General features: G+C 35.3%; 1 protein-coding gene across 1 annotated transcript; it reads left to right on the top strand.

The window, feature by feature from the left end:
- The first annotated feature begins 1,163 nt into the window (after positions 1-1,163).
- LOC121406625 lies at positions 1,164-23,997 on the top strand. Its single transcript, XM_041597632.1, has 8 exons — positions 1,164-1,385; positions 6,936-7,103; positions 7,702-7,866; positions 8,563-8,727; positions 10,523-10,687; positions 15,482-15,858; positions 18,004-18,105; positions 22,040-23,997. The coding sequence occupies exons 1-8, from the start codon at positions 1,185-1,187 to the stop codon at positions 22,050-22,052; spliced, it is 1,356 nt and encodes a 451-aa protein (XP_041453566.1). The 5' UTR covers positions 1,164-1,184; the 3' UTR covers positions 22,053-23,997.
- The last annotated feature ends 2,998 nt before the right edge of the window (positions 23,998-26,995 follow it).

Raw genomic sequence — 26,995 nt, 5'->3', positions numbered from 1 at the left:
TCGTTCCCGATTTGTTTTGCCGCCGTAGGCCATGTCGGCTTAATTTTTGTCTGTCGTCGGTCGTCCAGCCCAGAGATGCGACATATATTATAATCCAGCTTGTAATCTGACTTTGATTTAGAATAAAACCTGATACAAAACTTAACTTCATCGAACTTGTCATTCTTTGACTCCCGTCTTTTTTTTGTACGTGGGCAGCGCAAGACGGTGGGCGGCCACCGGCCGTCTTGCAAAGCTGTGCCGCTACAGTAATCGTGAGATGAATACTATTGCAACTGATTTTGTTACAAGGGAGACATATGCAACATCCACATGCTTTTGTTTTTAATCCTTTCCACTACATTTTTTTCATCTTTCTGGCCCAATCCTCTCTCTGTATTTTCTAAATCTTACATTAATTAGCCTTTCCCTTTACTCACCTTTTCTCTGTCTGTCTCCCTTTGCCGTCTCTCTCCTTTCTCTTCTCTTCTTTTCTTATACTTTCCATTTAAGTAGAATGTGCCTCTTTGTATTCGTTATAATGAGCATACTTAACATTTTTTTGCGTACTTAACATTTATAATGTCGAATACAAAGATGATTTTTTTTCCAACGATTTATTTCCTTGTATTTTAATAAGAAGTACTAGTAATTGTATTCAATTTATGTCATTTCATGTTTGTACTGTATTATTCTGTTATTGTAAATTGGTTTCATGTTTTTTTATTGAGCCTTTGGCTGTGAGGCATGTTTTAATAAACCATTTTTTAATTGAATTGAATCCACATATTTCAATTTTGTATTGATTGGATATTTTGTTATGTCCAAGGAAAGCTGGGAACTGAAGTCATCAGCGCAATTATTGCATACTGCATTCCTTGCAGTGTGCTTGGCCGTTTTCGCAAAATAAAACTTAAATATGAAATTCAGTCATATTTTTTCTTATTAATAAAATATAAAAGGCAGATTAACAGCATTTTATTACATAAGCAAATATAGCATGAATAAAACAATAATTTTCCTTTTATTTAAAAGTTGGTAGAGGGTTTAGAGCAAATTACTGTGATTTTCATAACATTATGTGAACGACCAAGAGTTATTTCCAATGATTCGATGATCCATGTTTGTTCTTTAATCGAATGTAGAATATAGTTCAATGGTTTAGTCAGACCCTTGTTTCATGACGTATTTTTTATTTCAAAATTATGTCACTATTATTCCAGATTGAGAGTCTTGATATCAATGACATTAAACTCAGTCAACGTCAGTCTGCATCGCGTGATCTCGCTCAGTTCATTTGTAAGATACCTCATCTCAGGGAACTTAATCTTGGTTCTTATCACAACTGTCAGAAATATCATGACGAGTTCTATTCAACATTATCATCCTTGGCATCGTCTGCAAAGGTATATTTTCAGTTTCTTATTTTTTTCTAATAATTGCAGTATGAAGTGCTGCGGATATTCACTTTCTTTAACTCAAATTTGTCTAATGTTATATACCAGAGGAACGATATCATTATAGTTCGAAAATTGTGTATAAGCATAACGCGCTTGGCCCAGTTTGCATTATTCTATTATTCTGTTAAACATTCTTAATTATTATTATAATTCATTATAATCCGTTATTTATCCAAGGGAACCGAGATGAGCAAACATTGCTTCAAAGTGGATTCCCTTTTCTTTAACTTCTTTTATGTTTTACTTAAGATCGTATTGTAGTTTGTGTTTCAATTGAAAGATAAGCAGAATAAATTCAGTCAATCTATCGATCAATCATGATAATCTTAATTTCACCATCTTATAGTGACACAACCCAGCCCGCAACAATAAAGGGCTTTCCTTCCCCAGCCCGAGAAGCATTCAACGTTAGCCTCTTGTCTGCAGTTGTGTGTGTGTGTGTTTGTGGAGGGAGGGATGCTTGTTGTTTCCAACCAGGGGCGGAAATCTCTCCCAAAAGGTAGGCATGGTAGGGGGGACAAGGGTTTGGAAAATTTGACAAGCAAAAAACAGAAAAAGCTATTAACTAAAATTTAAGGTCATTTCGACTTAAATGTATCTTCTCTTGTTATTTCTATCTATATCCTCTTTGTATGACCCTTTCCCTTTACTCACCTTTTCTCTGTCTGTCTCCCATTGCCGTCTTTATCATTTCCCATCTCTTTTTCTTTTCTAATACTTTCCATTTATGTACAATGTGCCTCTTTCTCGTGGTTTCAATTAAATGTGCGTACTCAACATTATAATATTTAATACAATGTATGATTTTTTCAACAATTTATTTGTTGTGTTATGATAAGAAGTACTAGTAATTGTATTCAATTTATAGCATTTCATGTTTGGATTGGATATTTGACAAGCAAGCAACAACAACAAAAAAGGTCATCTCGTCTCAAAACGGACGTTTTATTCCCATTTTGAGTGATATATTTCTTAGCCTCACCAAAGACCCAAAGTAGTAGGGGGACATTTGATATTGTGTCCCCCTACTATTTTGAGTAGGGGGGACACGTCCCCCTTGTCCCCCTGGGATTTCCGCCCATGTTTTCAACCATCCGTCGAATAGGAAAAAATCAAGCATGTTTTTATCCAACCTTTTCTTAACCTTGCGTCAATCATATTTTACGCTTTTGGTCTCATATGGAAGAGGAAAAGATTGCCGATCGATGTATGATTTTTTTCTCAAATGATAGCAGTAAAAGCAAGAAAACTCACTCAAAATTGCAAATTTTCTCGAGAGAATTAGATTCGTAGCACCATTTTCCATTGTTTTAACTCTGTCATGCATGCGTTATATAAATGTTGAGGTATCAAATAAAAGAATTGAAGCATAATTATTAGGTGGTCTGTCTTTGACAGATCACCTATTAATTTCGTCAGAATTTTCTTTTTCTTTTTTTTTTATTAGATGGTCTGTCTATGACAGATCACCTATTGTTTTCGTCAGAATTTTCTTTCTTTCTTTATTAGGTGGTCTATGACAGATCACCTATTGATTTCGTCAGAATTTTCTTTATTTCTTTCTTTATTCTTGGCACCAATTTTTCTCGGAAATGGTTGAATCAATTTTGCTGATTTTGTCGTCATATATAGAATCTATCATAGAGACGGCATACTAAGCTTTTCAAGGTCATATGGTCATGATGACGTCATCTACGCGCCATTTTGTAAAATTCTTCATTTGATCATATCTTCATTATCAATTATCAAAAATTAACAATATTTACATGACATTAACTTCAGGTCAAGGGTCAACTGTCAATGTCATCAGAGGTCATGTAAAGGTCATGACCCGCGCGTACGCGCGCGTCAAAAGCAAAAAAAATCTACAAATGGCCTATAAAATTTTTTGAGTACGTTTCATTTCAATTTAAGCATTTCAAAAATTTACGCGCGCGTTTTCGTGCGTAACGCCTTAACGCAACATAGAAACACCGTTTTTTATCATTGAATTGATAATGAAATTATGAGCGATTTGATACCATGATCAACCTTCTACGACCATTAATAACGAAATTAACACCAGTTAAAGTTTGCAGCACGTGTGCGCTCGAGCTCTCACTATAGGCCATTTATGGGCAAAAACATGCCTATTGCAAATTCACTGTAGCTCTTTAAATAGTCCAATGACCCCCAATTTTGTTTTCATATATCGATAGAGTATGAGTTGTAAATTTGATTTCATGTCATCAATGTCCCTAAATTATATCATGACGTCATCAAAACGGCGCCTAAAGTAAAAAATTCATTTTTTCAAAAATGACGTCTTCAAATTTATGCAAATTTGGTTCTAACTTCTCGAATATCGATTTTTTTCGCCCAGATCTTACTTGATGTAGTTTAAAATGTACTCTTTCTCCTCAGTTAACATGAATGTTCGTTTTGAGAAACGCATCATTGCGTAAAACAGCAATGAAAAGAGGCATGTCATTTTTCCTCATTTTGCGTGTAATCTCTATGGGACATGACTTTTTCTCAAAACTGGATTCGACATTCCTCTATTTCGTGAGCCATATTTCCATTTTTTAGTGTCACTTTTCCCTGAGCTTTTAGTATGATTTAACTAAGATCCTCAGCTTTCGCAATATTTCCTCCATTTTTTTATCACATGCCGGGATCATGCCCGTTTTTCACTTGCAAAATTGGACTTGTAATTCTCAGAATTGCTTACGTGTATTCTCTATGGGAATATCGTGGCTCAATGGATAACGCATTTGACTTGCTTTCTCGAGGGCGGAGGTTCGAGTCCTGGGGTAAACAAGATGATTTTTTTCCCGTTTTTTTTTCTTTTTACCACCTCGTACATGATCCTTTATGATAATTTAAAGGTACAAAATTTAAAATTTAGCAAGATAAACCAGATTATAATTACTTTTTTCATATCACATGTATTGTCATACATCAATGAGACCCTTTTACAGTGCTTTATCATCTCCCGTCTTTTACAAATATTCTATCCATAATGAACATTCAGTTGTCATCATGATGATCAAATTGATCTGCATGAACATGGTAATAGTGATCACGATGGCGAGAATAAAGACAGACCACCTAATTCGTCTGCATGACGAATTAAAATCTAGTTTTTCCATTAATTTTATGAGAAGTTATGATTCTAATGGCAAAAAATACATTTATTCCGGTGTCCCTATTTTCGGTGACGCAATGTACTTTACGTTTTCCTTTTTAAATGATATTAGACCATTAAAATTTTAATTTTAGGATTGTCAAAGGTCAGGAGGTAGGGATTTATTTGATTTTTTTATTGAAATGAACCTTGTTAGTCTTTTCCCCTGTTGACAAGTACGTATATAATAGAAACAAACGATTAAAAAACAAATAACGACAGACGCATCAGTCTGGTAATGTACGTGATGTCTTAAATATTACGTTCAAATAATCTTTAGCATCATCTGAAAGGTATTTTTTACCTCTTTAAACTTATTTTTACCTTCTAATTATTGAAGCGTCTAGGGATAAGCGTATAATCATGATCGCCTTGGTTTCGTTTTAATCATGATAATCTTGATTTAAAGTTTTCTTTTTTGTGTGTGTTTTGAAAAAAAAAATCTAGTTACATTTTGCAAGGTTTATGACAAAGGCAATTTGTCATTTCAAAGTTAATATACAGCCATCAAGATGCATACAATATTCGAAATGACAAACATTAGTCCAGTCTTTTATTATGTAAAAAACAGCAACAGTTCGATTAGTGCTATCGATGTAAAAAAATAATAATAATTAAAAACGATCGGAAAAAATAGCGCATTCTCTACATTACCAATATGAACCAAAATTTGTTTAGGGTAAAAAGCTCATTTCATTTGAATTGTTCATGAGCACGGCCGGAAGACAAACACAAAATTCATTTTTTTCTCTCTCTCTGGTTCTTTTCTTTCCATTTGTTTCATTGAAAATTTACATGTATATGCATTCGTATCTCATGAAATTATGATGTTGTCTAATTATTATAAGGATTTGTAATGAATGTACCTCACACAACGGCCAAAAAAGTAAAATTTGCGTCTACTGTTCAGTCAAAACTTTTATTTTTAAAAATTTATCTCAATTTACCACTATGCTTCATTTCTGTGTAATGAACATAATGTGATAAACACATCCAGAACTGAAGTCGCTTAAGTTGATAGACTCGTCCACCATTATAATAGTCTGTAGTATAACAATCATTAATTTCAGTATAATTTTGATGTGGTATATTTCATGGCGTAAGAAATGAAGATTCTTAGCTTTATGATTTGATTGAAAAAACTGGCATCGTGAGCACATATCCCGTCTACATAATAATTATAATAATAGGCATTTACATAGCGCTATCTATCTAGAAATAATCCAATCCGAGGCGCGATGTTAATTATTTTTGTTATCATCACATCGGCTTTAGCTAGAGCTGCCTTTCAGCGCTCAGTGCATTTGAGAAATTAATTCTGCCGTGTATCCATCCATGTTCCTCGCCTGGGATCGGTGCAGCAGAACGTGGATAAATTGTGGCCCGTTGGATAAGTCTTCTGACTTTGAAACAGAAGGTCGTGGGTTCGAATCCCAGCCATGACGTAATTTCCTTCAGCAAGAAATTTATGCACGTTGTGCTGCACTCGACCCAGGTGAAGTGAATGGGTACCCGGCAGGATTAATTCCTTGAATGCATGAGCGCTGAAAGGCAGCTCGAGCTAAAGCCGGGGTAATAATAATGATAACAACGCGCCTCGGAATAGAATATTTCTAGATAGATGGCGCTATATAAATGCCTATTATTATTATTATTATTAAATTGCTTGCTGAAGGAAATAACGCCATTGCTAGGATTCGAACCTACGATCCTATGTTTTAAGACTAATATCATGGGCCACAACGCTCTACATGTACATTATTTAGTACTTAAATTCCAACGATATTTTTCATTGTTTCATGTTCGAATTCATTATGAAAATTTATTCAATAGTCAAGACATCAAATTGTATAATGATTGCATTGTTGCCTTTGTGTAAAAGTAAACCACTTACAGTTCTGTCAATGCTTGATATTATTAAAAAAAATCATCAAAACCTGAAAACCTTGCCAGAACACTGAATGTTAGTAACCCAAAACGCACACGAAATCATTGTGCTATTACCAAGCATTTGTATCATCTGACTAAAAGGACTATACATGTATATTTTACTTTAACTTTTTGGTGTGTATGTTCATTCAATATTCGGGCTGATACTTTAAAAAACACGGAGTGTGGTATGTTAGCAGATATGCAAAACGCGAATTCCATTGTGATTTTATATATTTTTATATGATATCACTTTGTATTGTCATGATTACAGCCATACTAGATTGGTGTGCTGTTTCCTGAATGATATTCATGCTAAATTTGATGTTAATACTCCCATTTCTTTGTACGTATTAATGTACAGTAACCCTGATTTCATCTTTATGTTACTATTATATCAGATTGAGATTCTTCATCACAATGATGATCTCAGTGAACGTCCGTCTGCATCACGTGATCTCGCTCAGTTCATCTGTAAGATGAATCATCTGAAAAACCTCAAACTCTACGGTCAGTATCATGATGACTTGTACTCAACATCATCATCAATGATGGCAACAACTGCGAAGGTAATTATATAGTAAGATGTATTTTAGACGTAAAGAAATACGTACAAACTAACCATTTCAAGTTCTGATTTTTTAATACTCTTCATTCTATTGACATCAAGTTGTCTCATGAGGCTCTGATGCATCATATAAAGCAAAATTGTTCATATCTATACTGAATTTTTATTATGTCAATTGTAAATTTATAGCTAATAGTAACTATAAACAAAGACATTTCATAAATCTTTCTGACATCGTTTTTTTTTCACTTTAATAATTAAGAAATCTACCTACAAATAAGAATGGGATTAATACCACATTGTTTGTTTTTTTTTATTGAATTTGTAGCAGATTTTTAAAAAATAAAAATGTAGTTTTATACTGATTTTTTTTTAGTAGGATGAATATTTCCGAAATATGGTGGGTGACATTTTCGGAAACATGCATTTAGCCTGAGTGATTTTCGACATGATATCGATTGGCATACCATGAATATTATCATATCAGGACAGAATTATTAATTTGTGGATAAAATCAATATTATGTGATTTCAATATTCATTGTTGTTAAAGAAACGACAAGTAATTTTGAATTAATTTTTATGTTATTCTTATATCAGATTGAGACTCTTCATCACGATGATAATCTTGGTGAACGTCCGTCTGCCTCACGTGATCTCGCTCAGTTCATCTGTAAGATGAATCATCTAAAGAACCTCACACTCTACGGTTATTATCATGATGACTTCTACTCAACAGCATTGTCGATAGCATCGACTACAAAGGTATATATGTTACGAGGTTTTTATATGTAAAAAGTAGCACTTACAAGCAAGCCATGCAAGTTCTAATTTTTGTTCATGCTCCTCATTCTGTTGCCATTAATTTGTCTAATGGGGCTATGATGCCTCATATAAAGCGAAATAGTACATTATCTTTACGGAATTGTTATTCTTGTAAATCGTATTCGATTCCTTCAAATATGTTTAGCCCATACAAGTAGCACACCTCTTCGTACATTATGAAAATTTTATTCAACAGTTAAAATTTCAAATCATGTTTTGGTTTCATTGGTGCCATTGTGTTCAATAAACCACATGCAATTCTTGAAATTTAACGAATGATTATATTTATCAAAACCTAAAATCTTTTAAAAACATTTTTTAATGTTTAATAGTAACTCATAAACCACCAAGATATTGTGCTGTAACCAAACATTTGTATTTTGTATTTACAGTTATTAATCGGGGCGATACTTTAAAAAAAAAAGAATGTGAAACGTTAGCACATATGCCAAACGCGAATTCCAAAGTGATTTTCTGTTATGAAATCATTTTTATTACCATGATTACAGCCATACTAGATTGGTGTGTTGTTTCGTGGATGACATTCATGCTAAATTTGATGTTAATACTCCCATTACTTTGTACGTATTAATGTACAGTAACCCTGATTTCATCTTTATGTTACTATTAAATCAGATTGAGACTTTTCATCTGAGTGATGATCTCAGTGAACGTCCGTCTGCATCACGTGATCTCGCACAGTTCATCTGTAAGATGAATCATCTGAAGAACCTCACACTCTACGGATATTATCATGATGACTTCTACTCAACAGCTTCGTCGATGGCATCAACTACAAAGGTATATATCCTGCGAGGTTTTTACATGTAAAAAAAGTAGCACTTACAAGAAAACCATGCACACAAGTTCTGATTTTTGTTCATGCTCATTCTGTTTCTATTAATTTGTCTAATGGGGCTATGATGCCTCATATGAAGCGAAATGGTACATTGTATTAACTGAATTGTTATTCTTGTAAATCGTATTCGATTCCTTCAAATATGTTTAGCCCATTCAAGTAGCACACCTCTTATTAAAATTCATTATAGAGTATTATGAAAATTTTATTCAACAGTTAAAATATCAAATCATATTTTGGTTTCATTGGTGCTATTGTGTTCAATAAACTACTTGCAATTCTTGAAATTTAACGAATAATTATATTTATCAAAACCTAAAATCCTTTAAAAACATTTTAAATATTAGTAACTCATAAACCACCAAGTTATTGTGCTGTAACCAAACATTCTTTTCATCTGACTAAAAGGGCTATATATTTCACCTTAACTTTTTATTTTGTATTCACAGTTAATAATCGGGCGATACTTTCAAAAATACGGAGTGTGGTATGTTAGCAGATATGCAAAACGCGAATTCCTTTGTGATTTTATATTATGATATCATTTTTATTACCATGATTACAGCCATACTAGATTTGCAGGCGCGGATCCAGGAGAAGGCCGAGCCGGCCCCGGCCCCCCCCCCTATTTTTTGACAAACTGCAGAAAAAGTGTACTCTTTACCTTGATAGAAACTACGAAAAACAGAAAGAAAAGTAAGAAAGAGTTATTTTACCCATGATGTGTAATTTACAGCCTCGTAACGACCGGCCCGACCCCGAAAGGAAACCAAAAAAAAAGTGAGGGGAAGAATTGGAAAATAGACGTTATAAAAAGTTTTTCGCTCGCGCTTCGCGCTCGCATTGCCTGTGTAATGAATCCCATTCAAGAGGGTTAAATGACACTAATATATAACCAATATATACACAATATACAATATATCCAGTTCTGATATCAATTTGCACACATTTTTTTAGCTCGCACATCAAGCTTTCATTATTTTGTTTGATTTACACAAATTGTTAATGCGTATCAAAATGTTCAGCTCGTATCGTTTGATTGTGAGAAACCTATGCTCTTTGGAAATTCTTACCAAAATTTGTCAAAATGCTCCTTTATCATGTCAGTATATCAAAAAATCAAGCTCATGCTTTGCACTCGCATTAAATTGTTTGAGACACACAGCTTGTTTATTTAAATAAAAACGCGCTTAGACTGTTAGACATTTTTTTCAGGTCGAAATATCAGAAATTTTGAACTCGCGCTTTGCACTCTTATTATTTCATTGGTGATACTTGTATCCTCTTCATTAATCACTAAAAACAGTCCTAATTGAGTCACTTTTCACTTTACTATATGATAAAATTTCGGCTCGCGCTTCGCGCTCGCATTGTTTAGTTGGATACTTTGTTCATGATTATAAAAACTGCTCTGAATCTTCAGTTCTAAGGACATAAAATATCAAAGATTTTTAGCTCGCGCTTCGCATTTTATAATAAGACCACATGAGATACCGTATATTGTTTATAGGAATAAAAACTAACATTTTCAGTCTTTAGTTAGGACTACCCCCTGAAAAACCAATGTTGATCAAAATAGTTTTCGGCCCCCCTATTGGCGAAAGCTGGATCCGCCCCTGATTTGTATGTTGTTTCGTGGATGATATTCATGCTAAATTTGATGTTAATACTCCCATTTCTTTGTACGTATTAATGTACAGTAACCCTGATTTCATCTTTATGTTACTATCATATCAGATTGAGATTCTTCATCACAATGATGATCTCAGTGAACGTCCGTCTGCATCACGTGATCTCGCTCAGTTCATCCGTAAGATGAATCATCTGAAGAACCTAAAGCTCTACGTTCAGTATCATGATGACTTCTACTCAACATCATCATCGATGGCATCAAGTACAAAGGTAATATATATTTGGATGTTTTATATGTAAAAAAGTAGTACAAGCAAACCATACAAGTTCTGATTTTTACTCTTAATTCTATTGACTCGGATGTCAAATTGTGCGGGAGCGGGGAGCACCGCTCCCAGAAAGCAACAGAAGAAATTGAGGAAATTGTGCCTTAATGAGAAAAATAAAAATGGGAAAAAGGAGAAGAAAAAAGAAGAGGAAAAAGAAGGAGAGGAAGAGGAAAAGAAAGAAAAGAGGAAGGCAACAAAGGGGAAGAGGAGGAGGAAAAAAAAGAAAAGAGAAAACTTAGAAAAAAGTGCCATATTTTCATTCATTTAGTTACATCTAGACTAGCTTGCAAAACGTAGCAGAGTAATTCAGCAATACTGAGCACACTTAATCTGGATTTTTTTTTATACATATTTTACCTTGCACTTGCACCATGTGCACAGTGCCATATTTTCATTCATTTAGTTACGTCTAGACTAGCTTGCAAAACGTAGCAGAGTCATTCAGTAATACTGAGCACACTTATTCTGGATTTTTTTATACATATTTTACCTTGCACTTGCACATAGTCAGTCAGTGAGGTGAGGACAGGTCTGAGTGAGGAAATTGAGTATAGGCGCAAAACAATGTTATTTATCTATTAATTGATACTTAAGATTGTGATATATATATATCCGATATTATATCCCTTACTTAAGATTGTTGTATTGAGTGTACACAAGGGGAATAAGAATAGTTTTACTACGATAAACGTTTGTCTTGATATAGTTCATTTTCCTTGCTGACGTCACGCATAGTCCATTTTTTCCCTAGGGAAAAGTGAACTATACGTTTTTGGACCCCCCACCTAGCTTGCGATACGCGATGTGTGCGGTGCGATGCGAGCAGAGCGCTACTCAGCCAAACGGTACTCTCCACTGCATGCCACGGGAAACCTTCGGCGAGCTGCACTAACCAGGTGCGCTCGCGGAACAGACGATCCATACTTCAAGACTTATTATTTTCCCAACTTCTCGACGATCGTTCTATATCAACTGATTAAAAATCGTTTCGCTGTAAAACGGTATGAGTGGAAGGGATATAAAATAAATATACAATGAACCATTCTCGGAATATAAAACTATTCGCACTCAGGAACATCACATAGTACTATTCCCCCTCGGGCCGATGGCCCTCGGGAGAATAGTACTATGTAATGTTGCTTTGATGCGAATAGTTTTAGCCCGATCCTCGAGTGTCATTGTTAGAGATAAGCATTAGCAAGCAGTACACAATATATACGATTACAACTGTACAAAATTGCAAGGTCTATTTAAGCATAAAGCAGTACAGAATAACTACTGTAAGTTTGTATCAGTAAGAAGTCCTAACGTCCAGGCTGGAAATGTGTATTGTACCTCTAGGTCTAAACGACCCAACTCCATCATTAACCCTAATTCTCCCGGGGGGGGGGCATAATGCCCCCCGCCTCAACAATTTTCGCGATATATCTGCTGCGCGAAATTTTTTCACCTCGCAGCTCACTGACTTTTTACATTCAAGTCTCGCGCAAATTTTGAGACCAAAATTGTGACGCCCGGGTACGCGGTTACGACATTACGCAACATTATGCAAGTGCATGTCAGACCCAAAATTGCTCATAACCGTGATTTCATGTACAAATCCAATGCAAATTGCGTATTTAGCCAAAATTCATGTATCATTATTTCTACTTTTACTGAATAAACTTAATTAATTTTGCCTTGTTTATGATCATAATTATGTCTGGAACAATTTCCATTGAAAAAACAATAAAAAACAAAAAGTAAAAAAACAAAAAAATACATAAGAAATTCATAAAAAAAATAAAATACATAAGAAATTTATTTCCAAACCAAAGTTTCTTTGAAATACGATTGTTAAGAATGCTACAAAGAAAATTTTTACCAAAAATTAGCATTCTAGGAGCTTTATTTAGTGAATTAGAGCAAAAAGTATGATTTATGCATAAATTAGCATAATTAATTCATATAAAATAAAATCTCATTATTTTGGAAAATTTTACCATACAGCCTTGTAGATTACATCGCACACAACCAGCGTGCAAATTTTTGCGCCGTTCGCGCGATCGGCGGCCGAGATCTTAAGGGGGGCCATAATGGCCCCCCGGGAATGACAAGAATCAAAATACCCCGGGAGATTTAGGGTTTAAAAACTAATAGTTTCTGATTGGGAATGCTCTGTCATCCATTTAGATGCTCAATTATATGCACTACCTGTAACAGTACAAAGCCAAAGTGAGTACTGAAAGTCTATACATAAGTTATCACGTATTATTGGGGTGACTTTGTAACAGTACAACCATGTGAATATGTAACTCATGTTGTATCTTTCTTCACAATGCGCAAAAATGTAGACATTTCAGAATAATGTTATGAAAATCAACCACAAGTGGTTGTTTTTTTACCAGCTGATTGAGGAAACTTTGAGCTTCAAAACTTGCTCCTGAGGAAGAAAAAATAATTTGACGCCCTGCCGGGACATCAAGTTGTCTAATGGGGCTATGGTGCCTCATATAAAGCTAAATTGTTCATATCTATACGTAATTGTTATTTCATTAACTGTCAATAAATAGTCAATAGTAACCATAAACCAAGAAATGTTATTAATGTTTCGGCCATTGTTTCCATTTTCATTTTTTTGTTAACGAATCTAGGACAAACGAGTGTGGGGTTAATAACCCCTTATTCTTTCATTATGTAACTCTACCGAATGATACATTATAACATAAACATAATAGCTCAGTCGGAAGAGCAAGGGATTCTTTCGTATTCCGGTGACCCGGGTTCGATTCCCACTTGATGCGCTAGTGCCCTTTGGTAAGAAATTAATCTTCATTACCAGGTCCTTCGGAGAGGACCTAAGCCGTCGACCATCTGGTTGCTTGCTTACACGGATTCATGCTTTCTTAGCAATCAGGTAAAAAAATCCCCACCAACCAACCAATAATGCACACAAAAATACACGCTTTTTCTTTTGATTATCTAATCGTATTGTGTTTTGATCAGATTTTTATGCAATGGAAAGCTTGCAATTTCGGAGGTTTGGATAGCAATTGATCAACCCTTTTCATTAAAAGCTAAATTTCTTTTGAAAGCGCATCGAGTTTTACAATTGATTAACCCATTAACCTCTTTTGCATTACTAGTATAGTCATGATAATTATGTTTCACGGGACGAATAGGCCTGTAAGTTATACCCAAAGTTGTTATCTAAATATATAACACTTACACTTTGTGATGCAGATTACGATTTAACACTTATAGCAGAAAAAAAATATGCTGGATTTTATAGCAGGATAAATTTTTCCAAAATGTGGTGCGTGACATTTTCGTTCATGTATTACTCTATATAAATCAATTTCTCGTTTTCTTACCTCTGTATTGGGATCTGTGAATCAAATTTGTTTATTTTTTATTCTAATTTTGATTTCAGCTGTTGTGATTAGACTACAATCTTGATACACTAGGGGGCATATCAGGCTCAAAAACGAGATGTAGACTACATTTACTTAAATTCATTTATATGAGGAATTCGTCGGCATAGTATGAACATCAGATTACAGATGAAAATCACAACATGATTTTTTTCTTTTATTACAAAGGCAAAAAAATTACTCGCTGCTTTCAATCTATCGCTGTTTTTTGGCCTCTATTTCCACCTGACGCTCGGCCCCCTCAAAATATTTGGTTCACTTAGCCACTGAATGTGATAGCACCGATGAATGTACTAGGGTGTGGAAGAGAAATGCATTATGTTTTCTAGCCATACCAAGCCCGCATACCATTTTGCTGCACTTCGAAGGGTTACATTGAATGAAAATAAAAATCAAACGAGCTTTCTAGTTTGTTTCAAAAACCCGGATGTCAATTGAGATTTTGCTCAAATTCATAAAATAGTTATGTATATATTTTGATTATCATGCAGATGAGGAAACTGATAAACTCACCCACTTACAATTGTATTTTGATAAATATCTCCTCGTGTAAAACAAGATTTGTCTCTAATCAAGGTAAATTGTCATTGTTGTAACCTCATTGTGCTTTGATGAAGAGTATCTGTACTGTAATAAATAGAAATATTCTTTCATTGAAAAGATAAAATACAAAATGGATAGTGAGTGAGGAGTATCGTCTACCTTGTTTGCATATCGGTATAAGCTATACGCATGGTGTGTTTTGTGAAAAATAAAATCTATGTCATAATTTTCTCATTTTAAATCATTTTTTTAATGAAATCATCAGTGCTATGCTATATCTTTTGTTTGTTTGACCTTATTTTATGTGCAATTATTGGTTCGCTGTTCGTATTCATGAAATAATGTGCAAGACATGTTAGTTTATAAGTGAGTTTAGCCTTCAAATTCAAAAAAGCATATTCTGACTATGGAGTGCAGGAAAAGTTACTAGGAAACAATCTTAATGCATTAAAAAAAATAATGATTAAAATGTCAATAATAATATCGTAGTAATGAAAACACTTCATTGATGATTTGTTTTGGATGCTTTTTCTTCTTTAGCGTTTTAAATAATTTCTCTCACTCTTCATTATCTCTATTGTGAAAATTATATTGTTCATGTTACATTACTTTGTGTATAAATAATTAATTTGTTGTCTTAATTATGTATTTGCACTGCATGTACATAATCATACTTTCATATAAGTATGCTTATATATTGTCAGTCGATGTGGATGGTAATAAATATCATGTTTCCACTGGTATGATGTCTTGTCATCTCTTTGGTTCATCTATTGTAGGATGACTGCAACACAAGCTCTAATGTGACTGATCTGACCATCACTGATGAGGCACTAGAAGGATGGCAGGATTGTGGATCGATGTTTCACTATGTGAAGAGGATCACCATACAGGTATTGTACACGATCGGATGTGATGACATCCAGATGATCCATCTACCAGCAGTGACAGAGCTCACCATTCAAACACATGAGCATGCTGATGAACCGGCTTCTCTCCACGATGATCCCACTTCACTACCCAATGCACTTCACAAGGTCTCATCTCAGCTTGTCAAGGTCAGATTCAGAGATCTGGAGATCGGTAACAATAAAATAAGAGGCGTCATTCAAGCTTTCAAATCATCGGAGGACCTCAAACATCTGAGGACCCTAAGGTATGATATATTCAGTTTATTTTGATACTCTGTTGGTCCATGATGAGCGTTATCGGTTGATAGGTACACTCAGTGGCGTAACTACGGGGGGGGGGCATGGGGGGCACGTGCCCCCCCCCCCCCCCCCAATCGGCTGGCCAAAAAAAAAACGGGGAAAAGGAGAAAAAGAGGGAAAAGGGAAGAGAAACGTAGTGGGGAAAGAAAAAATTATTGTTCATTACAATGTTATATTATGTTATGTGATATGTTATGTTACATAAGAAGCATTTTTTCATAACTTTATAAAACATTATTTGCTTCATTGTTCATGTGGTTCTTGGTGCTCGCATAGACTGTTTAACTATATTTATAATCCTGTTGTACTAAAACCTCCAGTTTTCAAATCAATATACAACAAATATATTTCCTCGCAATTCGAGTTATTATTGTTTTATGTATTGACATATTCTTCTTTTTCATGACTACTTAAAGTGATTGCCCTATTTTAAGGTCTTAATATAAAACATTTCCTGTACGTGCTAACGTTCGCATAAATATATTTGTGAGATTTCTGCTCTTCATGAACTTAAATCAGTCCTTAAAACGTCAAATTTTCTTATCTGAATCTTAAAAAATGTTCAGCTCGCGCTCGCATCACTTGGTTTGTGAAATACGTAGGGTCTTAGTGAATTTCGACAATAATTCTAATGCTAACAAAATCAGCAAGCGCTTGGCACTCGCATTAGATAACTATTGTTAGATAATTGTGTATACTCTTAATGAATTCCTAAAAAACATAGTCCTTAAAATATCCATGTTTGGGGTCAATATATACAAAAATTTCAGCTCGCGCTTCGCGCTTGCATCATTTGGTTATTGAAATATGCACGGTTTTAGGGAATTCCTATCATCCTTATAATGCCTCTCTTCATGTCTGAATTTCCTAAATTTTCAGCTGGCGCTTCGCGCTTGCAGTATTTGATTAGTAAGATGCGTTTGATAATCATGATTACAATGATTACAAAAGGTGCTTCATGACTGTGTTTAGATGTAATTCTAATAAAATCAGCAACGGATGGCACTAGCATTAGATGACTATGGTGAGATATTTATACTCCTAATGGATTCTGAAATATAGTCCTTAAAATTTCCCTGGTTAGGGTAAATATAAACAAAAACATTTAGCTCGCGCTTCGCGCTCGCATTGTTTGTTTAGCGAGACAGTTACTTGTCATGATTAAAACAAAATTGCTTATAATGTCCCCTTTTAGCTCTAAATATCAAAAATATTCTGCTCGCGCTTCGCGCTCGCATTATTTAATCAGCGAGATACATATCCATTTAATGGCACTGCATGTCCATAAAATATCTCTATTAGGTCAGTATACCTGACAACTGAGCGCGCTTTGCGCGCTCCCTAAGTGACTCAAATTTTTTGCTGGTGCCCCCCCCCCCAATGCCGTGACCCACGGTACGCCACTGGGTACACTATTTTCAATTTTCCAAAGTTTGGTTCTTTATTGTGGAGAATAAGTGTTTTGCTGAAGTTATAATAAGAACCTCTGTTTGGAACTCTGTGACAATGTTACTTTTGAATGTAATACATCTACAGCGCGTGTATAACGTGAAATAAATGCTCATCATAGAGAAGCAAACGAGCATGACGAACATTCGTTATGCCATGCTGCTCTTTACCATATAGAGATAAAAGCTATAATACTTTAAAATTAAATCCCTCTGTGGCATGTCTGTCTAAAATGTGCAGCCCCACGTATTGACATTATTATTATAATTTGACATAGTTTAGATCCTCCTAAATGTTTTCATACATGAATTACCGAAATGTTTTGATGTCTTACATTTCACTTTGTGTTCATGGGCATGCATGGGGTAGCGCGCTTCTGGTTAAGGACGACAATACCTTGCTCTAACATTTTATTTCAGTTTGATTTGATTTCATTTGTTGTAAATCTAGTTTCCTTGTAGTTACAATCTAATCTCTTATACCTTAACACTGTAACAAATGATTAAACTACTCAGTTTTGTCTCCGCCTTCGCTGGTGTTTTTACTTTGCGTTCCCCAGAACAGACGCACCAAACACCAGCCTTCCCCCAACTGATATAAGATACACAAAATACTTCTTCTCTCCACGTTAATACTATTAGATTCATACGATGTGGGACTGATGAGAGATTAGATCGTTCTAGTATTGATTCCGATGATGAACATAAGGTAAAGGTGGAGATAGAACATGGCAAACCAGTTGGGTAAGTCATTAGACCTCGTTTTATTAAACAATTCCCATTTTCAACATATTTAATTCGAGTTTCTTATACAGAGGAATTAGCTTTTTTTTCTTGTTTGTTTCTCATGTACGAATTTTCTGTCTCCATTTACACTTGGCCATGATACATGACGAGCACCATTGCTTACTTTTCATATATACAACCATACAGAATGCAAAATAAATCTTACCCTTGCATTGTGCTCTTCCATCTAATCTCCTTATAATATATAATAAATATTCTGATAGAAAGTATGCCTTCGAATATTTATAATGAAGCAATATATGTGTTTTGGGTCGCGTAGTCTTAAGCAGAAAAATCACATTGTAAATCTGCATTCGGGGGGGGGGGGGGTAGTAAAAAATAACACGAGCTGACTAAAGTTCAGAGTGTTTAAAAGAGTTGAAATCAAGATGATCTCCCATACTTTTTTTTAGACAGGAATAAAAAATATGAAATGAAAATCAATAGCAAAACAAATACCTGAAATCAGCTACACAAACCGAACTCTTTCATCCCTGGCATGGCTACCGGTATTTGAAATTTTCAGGAACCTAATTATCATGATTATTCAACAAAGAACTTGACCACTTGATCATAAGGAGACCATCTGATAATGCAAAGTATACATCGTTAGCTTACAATGCGGTACTTGAAAATCGAACATGATTTTGTTTTTCAGTGGGGAAATATATTCATCCTATCACGTTGTGAACCTATTAATGAGTACCTTCTCAGCATGGTACACGCTGATTTACTACACTCATTATGCACACCCTATTTCGAAAATTACCTGTGCTAATAAAGAATCCTCACTCTTCTGACTTTTCCTCCCTCTTGTCTCATGTACAGATTATTTTCTTATCTTGTCTTGCCCTGTTCTGCCTCTTGTTATGTCTTGTCTTCTATGTTTTGTCATTCCCTCTCTCTTCTTTTTTCTGTGAAATGCGCAATATATCCTTCACAGCGGAGACCTCTCTGTGTGACTAGCTTTGCATTTGGTCAGTAATTTAAAATATGTTTACATTAATCTGATTTTCACCAATCTGTTCCTTCTCTTTTTTTTCTTTCCTTTATAATATGTACGCATACATGAATAAGTCCACAATATTTTTTTTTCATTTCCAAGGAGGATTCACCTTTACAAGCTTTGCTTTTAGTGGACCTACATGTACACCCCCCCCCCCCTCATTGAGTTATATATTGAAAATTATTTCTTATGCAATGACTCATCTTGTGTACAAATGATAAATCTAAAATCATCTCAGAAATATCTTCAAGAAGGAAAATCTGGTATGAGTGTAAAGAAAAGCCCAAGTCCAGGACATGGGCTTTTCTTACATTCCTATCATAGCGACCTCTCTGATTCCTTTACTACCTACATGTACTACAGAATTCTACCACGTATATGAATGTAATAATGTTCCAGGTCCATATGATTTGTAAAGCGACCCAAATTCACCAGATAAAAGAACCAACCCACAATTAACGGGAACATTAATGTTCCTCAAAAAAATATACACTTTTGTCATATATCAGATGACACATATTATGATACTTAAATTGGTTTTATGATATTCTGTAATTTCTAGAAATATAGGCCTACATTAATTGCCCCCCAAAAAATTATCCAGTATTTTTTTCCGATTTTCTCGAAATGACGTCCTAAGAACTTGGGCCTGTTTCATATTCATATGCCCAATTGAATCGAATTTAATATAAAGGTCCCTGTGTCGGGTTGCGAAATTCCCGGGAATTTTCGCGGTGGAAACTTTTCATGGGAATAAATGGGAAATTATTGGGAATTTTGAGAATTCGCGGCAATTTACTGGAATTTTAAAGAATGTTGGAAAAAATAGACATTTTCTGATATTTATATACAGGAATTGAAAGGGTTACCATGGCAGATGAAGCTTGATTGTGCTTTGTCAGCAAGTTTAAAGCCAAATATTATACTAAGACAGTCAGACAATGCAGAATTTCAATGAATTTCAAGTAACAGTTGATTACTGTTGTAGTGGCTGAATGTTACGTGCGATGGCAGTTCATGTACACTGCATGCAAATGCTTTACACAAGGGATATACATACACACTGTTCATGCAATGATGCAATGGATATTCTAATATTATTATTAATTATTAATATTTGATTATCATTTTTTATTTATCATTTATTTCTGCATCGCAGAAGTGAGAACTTTGCGCTGTTTGTGGCGTTAATTTGATGAGTATACAGATTGCTGGTTCAAGCTTAAAGTTTATTTCATTTCAATTTACCCTCTCAGATCTAAACATTTTTTTTAAATACTGTAGATCAAATATAATGAAACTGATATGAGATTGTCATTTAATATCATAAAAGATATAATAATAATTATAATAATAAAAGGCATTTATGTAGCGCCATATATCTAGAAATATTCTATTCCGAGGCGCGTTGGTATTATTATTACCCCGGCTTTAGCTCGAGCTGCCTCTCAGCGCTCATGCATTCAAGGAATTAATCCTGTCAGGTACCCATTCACCTCACCTGGGTCGAGTGCAGCACAATATGGATGAATTTCTTGCTGAAGGAAACTACGCCATGGATGGGATTCGAACCCACGACCCTCTGTTTCAAAGTCAGAAGACTTATCCACTGGGCCAAAACGCTCCACTTGATATGAAATTAATAAGTTTCTCAATCTCAATCAATGAAGGCCAAAGGTTATTTGAGGTCAACAAACTTAGTGCATGTTTGTTTATCAATGGTTTATCCCTTTGTGAAAAAAATATTCATCTTGATTGCTTTCAAAGTCAGCCATTATTGTTATTTCTTGCCCCCCCCCCCCAAAAAAAAAAAGAAATAAATTAGCATTGTAACATTTTTATTTCTGGACCTTTTTTTTCCATTTGAAGACTCAAGCCAGTGCCATTGCCGCTGGTGGGAATAGTATGCTGTGCATACCTAGTCTGCAGGCACAGACCCTGAATGGAACTTTAATCAACAAGTGGGTCTCCACACAAAGACTAACAAATAAAATCTTGTTGCTTCCTGAGCGAGAGGCCTTCAGTACACAAGGCGTGAGTAGGCTGCACATTCAGATCCTTAACTCGAGTTAAGGCTTTGCACAGTAGACAAGTGCAAATCCTTCCTCGAGGAAAGTGGTCTGAATATCCAGCCTGAAGTTTCTGCCAATGACTCCAGAAGAACTTTTTGTTCAATAGAAAGTTGTATTTGTGCTAGTCTTGTGTGAAGACCGACTTGTGGATCAAAGCTTCAATATGGGTCTGTGCGTGCAGACTATATGTAGGGGGCAATATTGTCTTAATGTGTTATTATAAAATGGCTTAAAAAACTATTGACATTCAAAGAAAAATGAAAAATAGTGTAATGCAAGGTTTTATTTTTTCCCCATGTTGAATTGAAAAGCTTTAATGCTCCATCGTGCAATGGATACATGTACTACAATCTACAGTTTGATAAATAATTTACACCCTGGGCAATTTAAAGAATAAAAAATAGTTTTGATACAAATAGAAAACATACTATTCGAGGATATCAATTAATAATTTTGTTTTTAAAAACAGAATTCGTCACTTTTTGTGACAAAATGAAAATTCCCGGCACCTGAAAATTCCCGAAACTTTCCATGGAAATTTTCGGAAATCTCTGGAAAGTCTCCGGCCCTTTGCAACCCTATCACTGTGTAATCCCCCCCCCCCCCCGCTCCTTGAGCAAATGCGCCCTCTCCCTTTCTATTTATTCTTTTCCCTCTCCCCTCACTAAACTAAACTTTATCTCTCTTTGTATTACTCGTTAACTTCTCTTTCTCTATTTTCTTATTTTATTATTAGTCTTTTTTATTTCCAATACACAACAACCTTATTAATATGTGTATATTTCTCTATCTTCTCTCACACACCACTGTACAGTAAGTACTTTTGAAGATGGAGTTGCGGCATCAAGGTCATGACGAATCAGACGAGCTTAATATTTAAGGATGGCAGCCAACAAGAAGCCATGAGTTATTTTATTTCGGAGTACCATAATTGGAACAGATTTACTGATAATGAAGATCCCACACCTCAACCATTTGTTAATGTGTCGGTTAAATCATGGACCTATTAGACATTCAACGCTATCATTTCTTTGATCGAACGAGATCCGCCGCCCAATGATAATGTGCATCTTAATGAGAACATACAAGTATTTTGACAATATCGACTACAAAGGCGTATCTCATTATTTCCAAAGCACAACTTTACTGGTTTTAGTTATGTTGGCTGATGCCCTGTGTTAGAGAATGCTTTTCAGTCAACATGCTTTAGATTTGAAGCAGCAAAATTAGGAAGCAGCCGATTTTTCTGAATAAATTATATTATCATTTTATCCGCTGACTTTCGTACGCACATATTTACCTCAATCAAATTAAGAGATAAACGATCTCTACATAATATGCGCCATGCATATCTTGAATATCAGGAAAAAAAAGGATTATAAATATTAGGCAATCAATCACAATATTGCATCTATCTTGAAATATGCATATGGTAAACCAGAACTGTACATTTATTTTCTAGGATATAAGTGATTTTTCATCTTCTGTGCATGCAGTTTGTGCTCTATCAATGTCTTATCACGAACTGCTTCTTTCACCTCAAGGCCGAATTGAAGGCGGAACATGGTATGATGAAAGAAGAAAACATATAAACCGAATGAAATTTAGCAACATTGGCCACGGAATGATTTTGTTAGGGGGTTGAAGCCCCGCCCCTCCCCCACAGCCCCCGCTTTCGCGGACCCTGCATTAAACTCATGGGGGGTATGCGCATTCTGGTCGTTATGCAAATGAAGAATTAATACAGTAACCGACTCATTATTCCTGTTGTGTTTCATTATCAAGTACTCCTACATGTTATGTGCCATTGTTGCAATCTATGGTGATTCAGTGACAATTGATTGCCTTATGTAAAAAAGGCCATACATTAGATAATAGAATTAAAAGGATTTATAACTGTATCGTGGAAATAAGCCAGACTCTTTAAAAAGTGTATAACTTATTAAACTCATATAGCTTACTGAAGCGATGACGTCGGTTGCCATGGTGCCATGGCGGCCTGGTTCTAAACAAGTGAACCCGGAAGTATTGCAAACTGCTCATATCACAAAGCACGTGTTTCTCAGGAAAAGAAGGTTGCTATCGGAATTTCATCAACCTCACAATAATGGTAACAACCAGGGACAAACACATCATCATTTTTCAAAATTAGAATGTGTATAAACGATTGTCAGCTGCGACTCGGTTTAGAACCAACCGGTTCATTGCCATGACACCGTGACGTCACAATTCGGTACTGAAAACGTCGGTCCATATTTCACATCCGATTTTGAAGAAATTTCGCTTGTTACACTTGTTTTGCGTCCCCTATTTCATTCAAATTTATCTTCTTGGTGGTGGACGGGTCCTTAAATTATTTTGTGACCAACCGATTCAAAGACTCGAAGATAAAAAGATACCCAAACATAACCACTGCAGCTGTAAGACCGTCCTCTACCATGGAGGGTTGTATTTGATCGAATATTGTCATAGTTCTATTAGATATTTCATTCTTACCGAGCAGTTACAACCTTGAATATGACATAATTAATGTCTAATGCCTGATACGATACTTATTACTCTATTTTTGTTTAAAGAGTTACTTTTCATTGAACTTTTACATTGTTATAATCTTGTTTAGAAACAAGCAATCATTCTAATGTTGGATATGAAGTTGAATCGTCTGTAAATAGGGTAACTACATGATTTGTACCAAACGTAATCTAAGCAGAGAAATGCAAACTTCCTAATATGTTTATTAAAAAACAAATTATAATTTTATATTGCTCATTACATCATTGGTTCGATGTCTTGTTTTGTAGCATGTTGTGTACTGTAGATATTTAGGGGATGACCAAACAAAAACAAAATCTGATGAGTTTCTATCATATCATAATTTCATTTAATTTTTCATATCACTCCATTCCATTTCCCGCGATGGCATGTAATATTTTGTTCATCTTGACATAATAAGCAAATACATTAAATATATTTAAGTACAATCATACAAACTGGTTATGAATGAAGGATGCTGTCAAAAACGTTTTTAGAGAGATTGAATGCATGAGCGCTGAAAGGCAGCTCGAGCTAAAGCCGGGGTAATAATAACGACACCGTGCCTCGGAATAGAATATTTCTATATAGATGGCGCTATATAAATGTCTATTATTATTATTATTATTGTACAGTGCATCTTTTTTTTTTGAAATATTGTTGTAAATAGTATGAATAATAAAAAAAATCAGAAAAAGGAAAAACGTTATTATACAAAATTAAAGAGAAATAACACAAAAGAGATCAGGATAACCATTGTTGTCAATGCAGGACAGTAAAATGAATGCGAAGTACGTGACAAAATTGCATGGTAAACCTTAAACTGGCGTGCAGGAAAAGATGGGTAATCATAAATGGTTCGCTGTAAGTATAAGTTTGAATTAAAAAACCGGATTATGTTCAACAATCTCTACAAACTCTCAATATTGCTTGTTACTGTATTTGGATCAAATCACAAGTATCTGATGTAAATAGTTTAAAAGTGATGTCTGTATATTGTGTAAATACTATATTATATAACGTGGTTACATTATTTGTTCATTGTTCTTTTTGTGCATTGTATTGCATCACTGTAGTTTTTTGGTATGCCCCGCCAAACGAAGTTTGAAATGAAATGAAATATGGCTCACTCATTGGTCTCGAGGTAAGAATGTGCAGGAAATAATGCTTCCATAAGTCACAAAACATGTTGCCGTGGTAAATACATATGCCATATTTAAAAAAAAATTGCCAAAAAAAAATTGTACTACTTCATCAGTTTATAAGCAATTTTCATGATATGTATATCACACATTAGTCTTGAGGTAAGAATAGTACAGATATTATGTTCATGTGTTGGAAACTGTTGACATGGTAACGACATACAGGTGGGGCATTGGTAACCTACATTGATAGTTCTAGTTCTTATGTTTGAAGTCTACAAGGGCACGTGGCACAATGTCGTATAGGTTACACTTCGTATTTCCGAAGCTTCGTAATTCCGAAGGTTCTTTATTCCGAAGGTTCGTAATTCCGAAACACGTAAATTGCCTATACCTCGATGTTCGTTAATCCGAAAACGAAAAAGGGTTCGTTAATCCGAACATTTGTGGCGTAATTCCGACGATTCGTTATTCCGAAGGTTCGATAATCCGAAAACGAAATAAGGTTCGTTGTTCCGAAGGTTCGTTAATCCGAAAACGAAATAAGGTTCGTTGTTCCGAAGGTTCGTTAATCCGAAAACGAAAAAAGGTTCGTTATTTCGAAGGTTCGTTGATCCGAAAACGAAATAAGGTTCGTTTTTCCGAAGGTTCGTTAATCCGAAAACGAAATAGGGTTCGTTAATCCGAAAACAAAATAAGGTTCGTTTTTCCGAAGGTTCGTTAATCCGAAAACGAAATAAGGTTCGTTAATCCGAAAACAAAATAAGGTTCGTTAATCCGAAAAATGAAAACCGGGAAAGCAGAGGCAAGGGGAGGGGGGCGGGGGACACTGTTGCCGTTCAATTATCATATGAGGATGGGAAGGCAAGGGCGGCCGAACGAATTTTCGTTGGGGGTAAAGCCAAAAAATGAAACTCATACGTCAAAATTGGGACTGTGGTGATATTTTCACCTTAAGATTATCATCTGCTTGAAGTCATTGTCTGTTTGATAGTGATTAAGTAGAGAATAACTTTTTTGAAGTGACTTCTTATTATGGCAAAATGTATATTTAGGCTTTATTTTTCGGGAGAGAGTATAATGAGCGAGCGGCTTGGTAAAACAAATTCAAAGGTGAAGTTGTATAACGTTTTTTGTGGTCAGTTATTCTTAAAATGGCATTAATGCGAGGTGTTGCGAGCGTGAATCACAAGCTAAACTTTAGGTTATTTCAATAAAAAATGAAAATTAGTTTTTAAAAATCCGAGCAGATTTCTGCTGTCATTAAAAAGATGTGCATCTAACTAAAGAATTAACACGAGCGCAAAACGCGAGCTTAAACATACTGACCAGAAAAGGAACCTGTTAAAGAAAGCATTTAGTGACCTCTTTAGGATGCATATTTCACCAATCGAATGAGAGTGCGAAGCGCAACTTAAGCTGAAATTTATCAATATTCCAGCCTGAAAACTTAACTTAACACTGAAATCCTGGAAGCAAAGCTCACAGCTGCCATGGAGGCTGAGAGGCATAAAATCAGCGACATCTTGGATGAGAAGCTTGGCACACTTCATGACTTGGAGGTAGCCATCGATGGCAAGCTCCATCAGTTACGTGAAGTAGAGGCTACACTGGAAACCACTTCAGCTAAATTGAAGGACCTAGAAGCCAGGGTAGATCACCTTGATCAGTACTCGCGACGTAACAGCATACGGCTCCTGGGAGTCAAAGCTACCCCTGGAGAGGACACCAACCAGATTGCCATCGATATCGCCAAGCAAATTGGAGTCGATCTTAAACCTGATAGTATTGATCGCTCACACCGGTTCCCAGCTCGTATCTCACCAAGCAATGACACTACCCGTTCACGCCCACCACCTATTATCGTCAAATTCGTTTCACACCAAACCAAATTCCTAATGTTCAGTAACCGTAGAAAACTAAAAGGTTCTGGTGTTGTTATAGCAGAAGATCTCTCAAAGAAAAATCTTGACCTGCTTACACGCACATCGCGTCATCCTCGCGTATCAACTTCGTGGAGCACAGATGGCCGCGTCTTTGCCTTGATCCAACAGGATGATGGCCAAATGAACAAAAAACTTATCAGAACCGTGTCT

Source organism: Lytechinus variegatus, chromosome 1 (assembly GCF_018143015.1).
Source record: "Lytechinus variegatus isolate NC3 chromosome 1, Lvar_3.0, whole genome shotgun sequence".
Classification (NCBI taxonomy): Eukaryota; Metazoa; Echinodermata; class Echinoidea; order Temnopleuroida; family Toxopneustidae; genus Lytechinus; species Lytechinus variegatus.
Note: the sequence above shows the minus strand (reverse complement) of the source record. Positions and strands in the feature narration are given on the sequence as shown.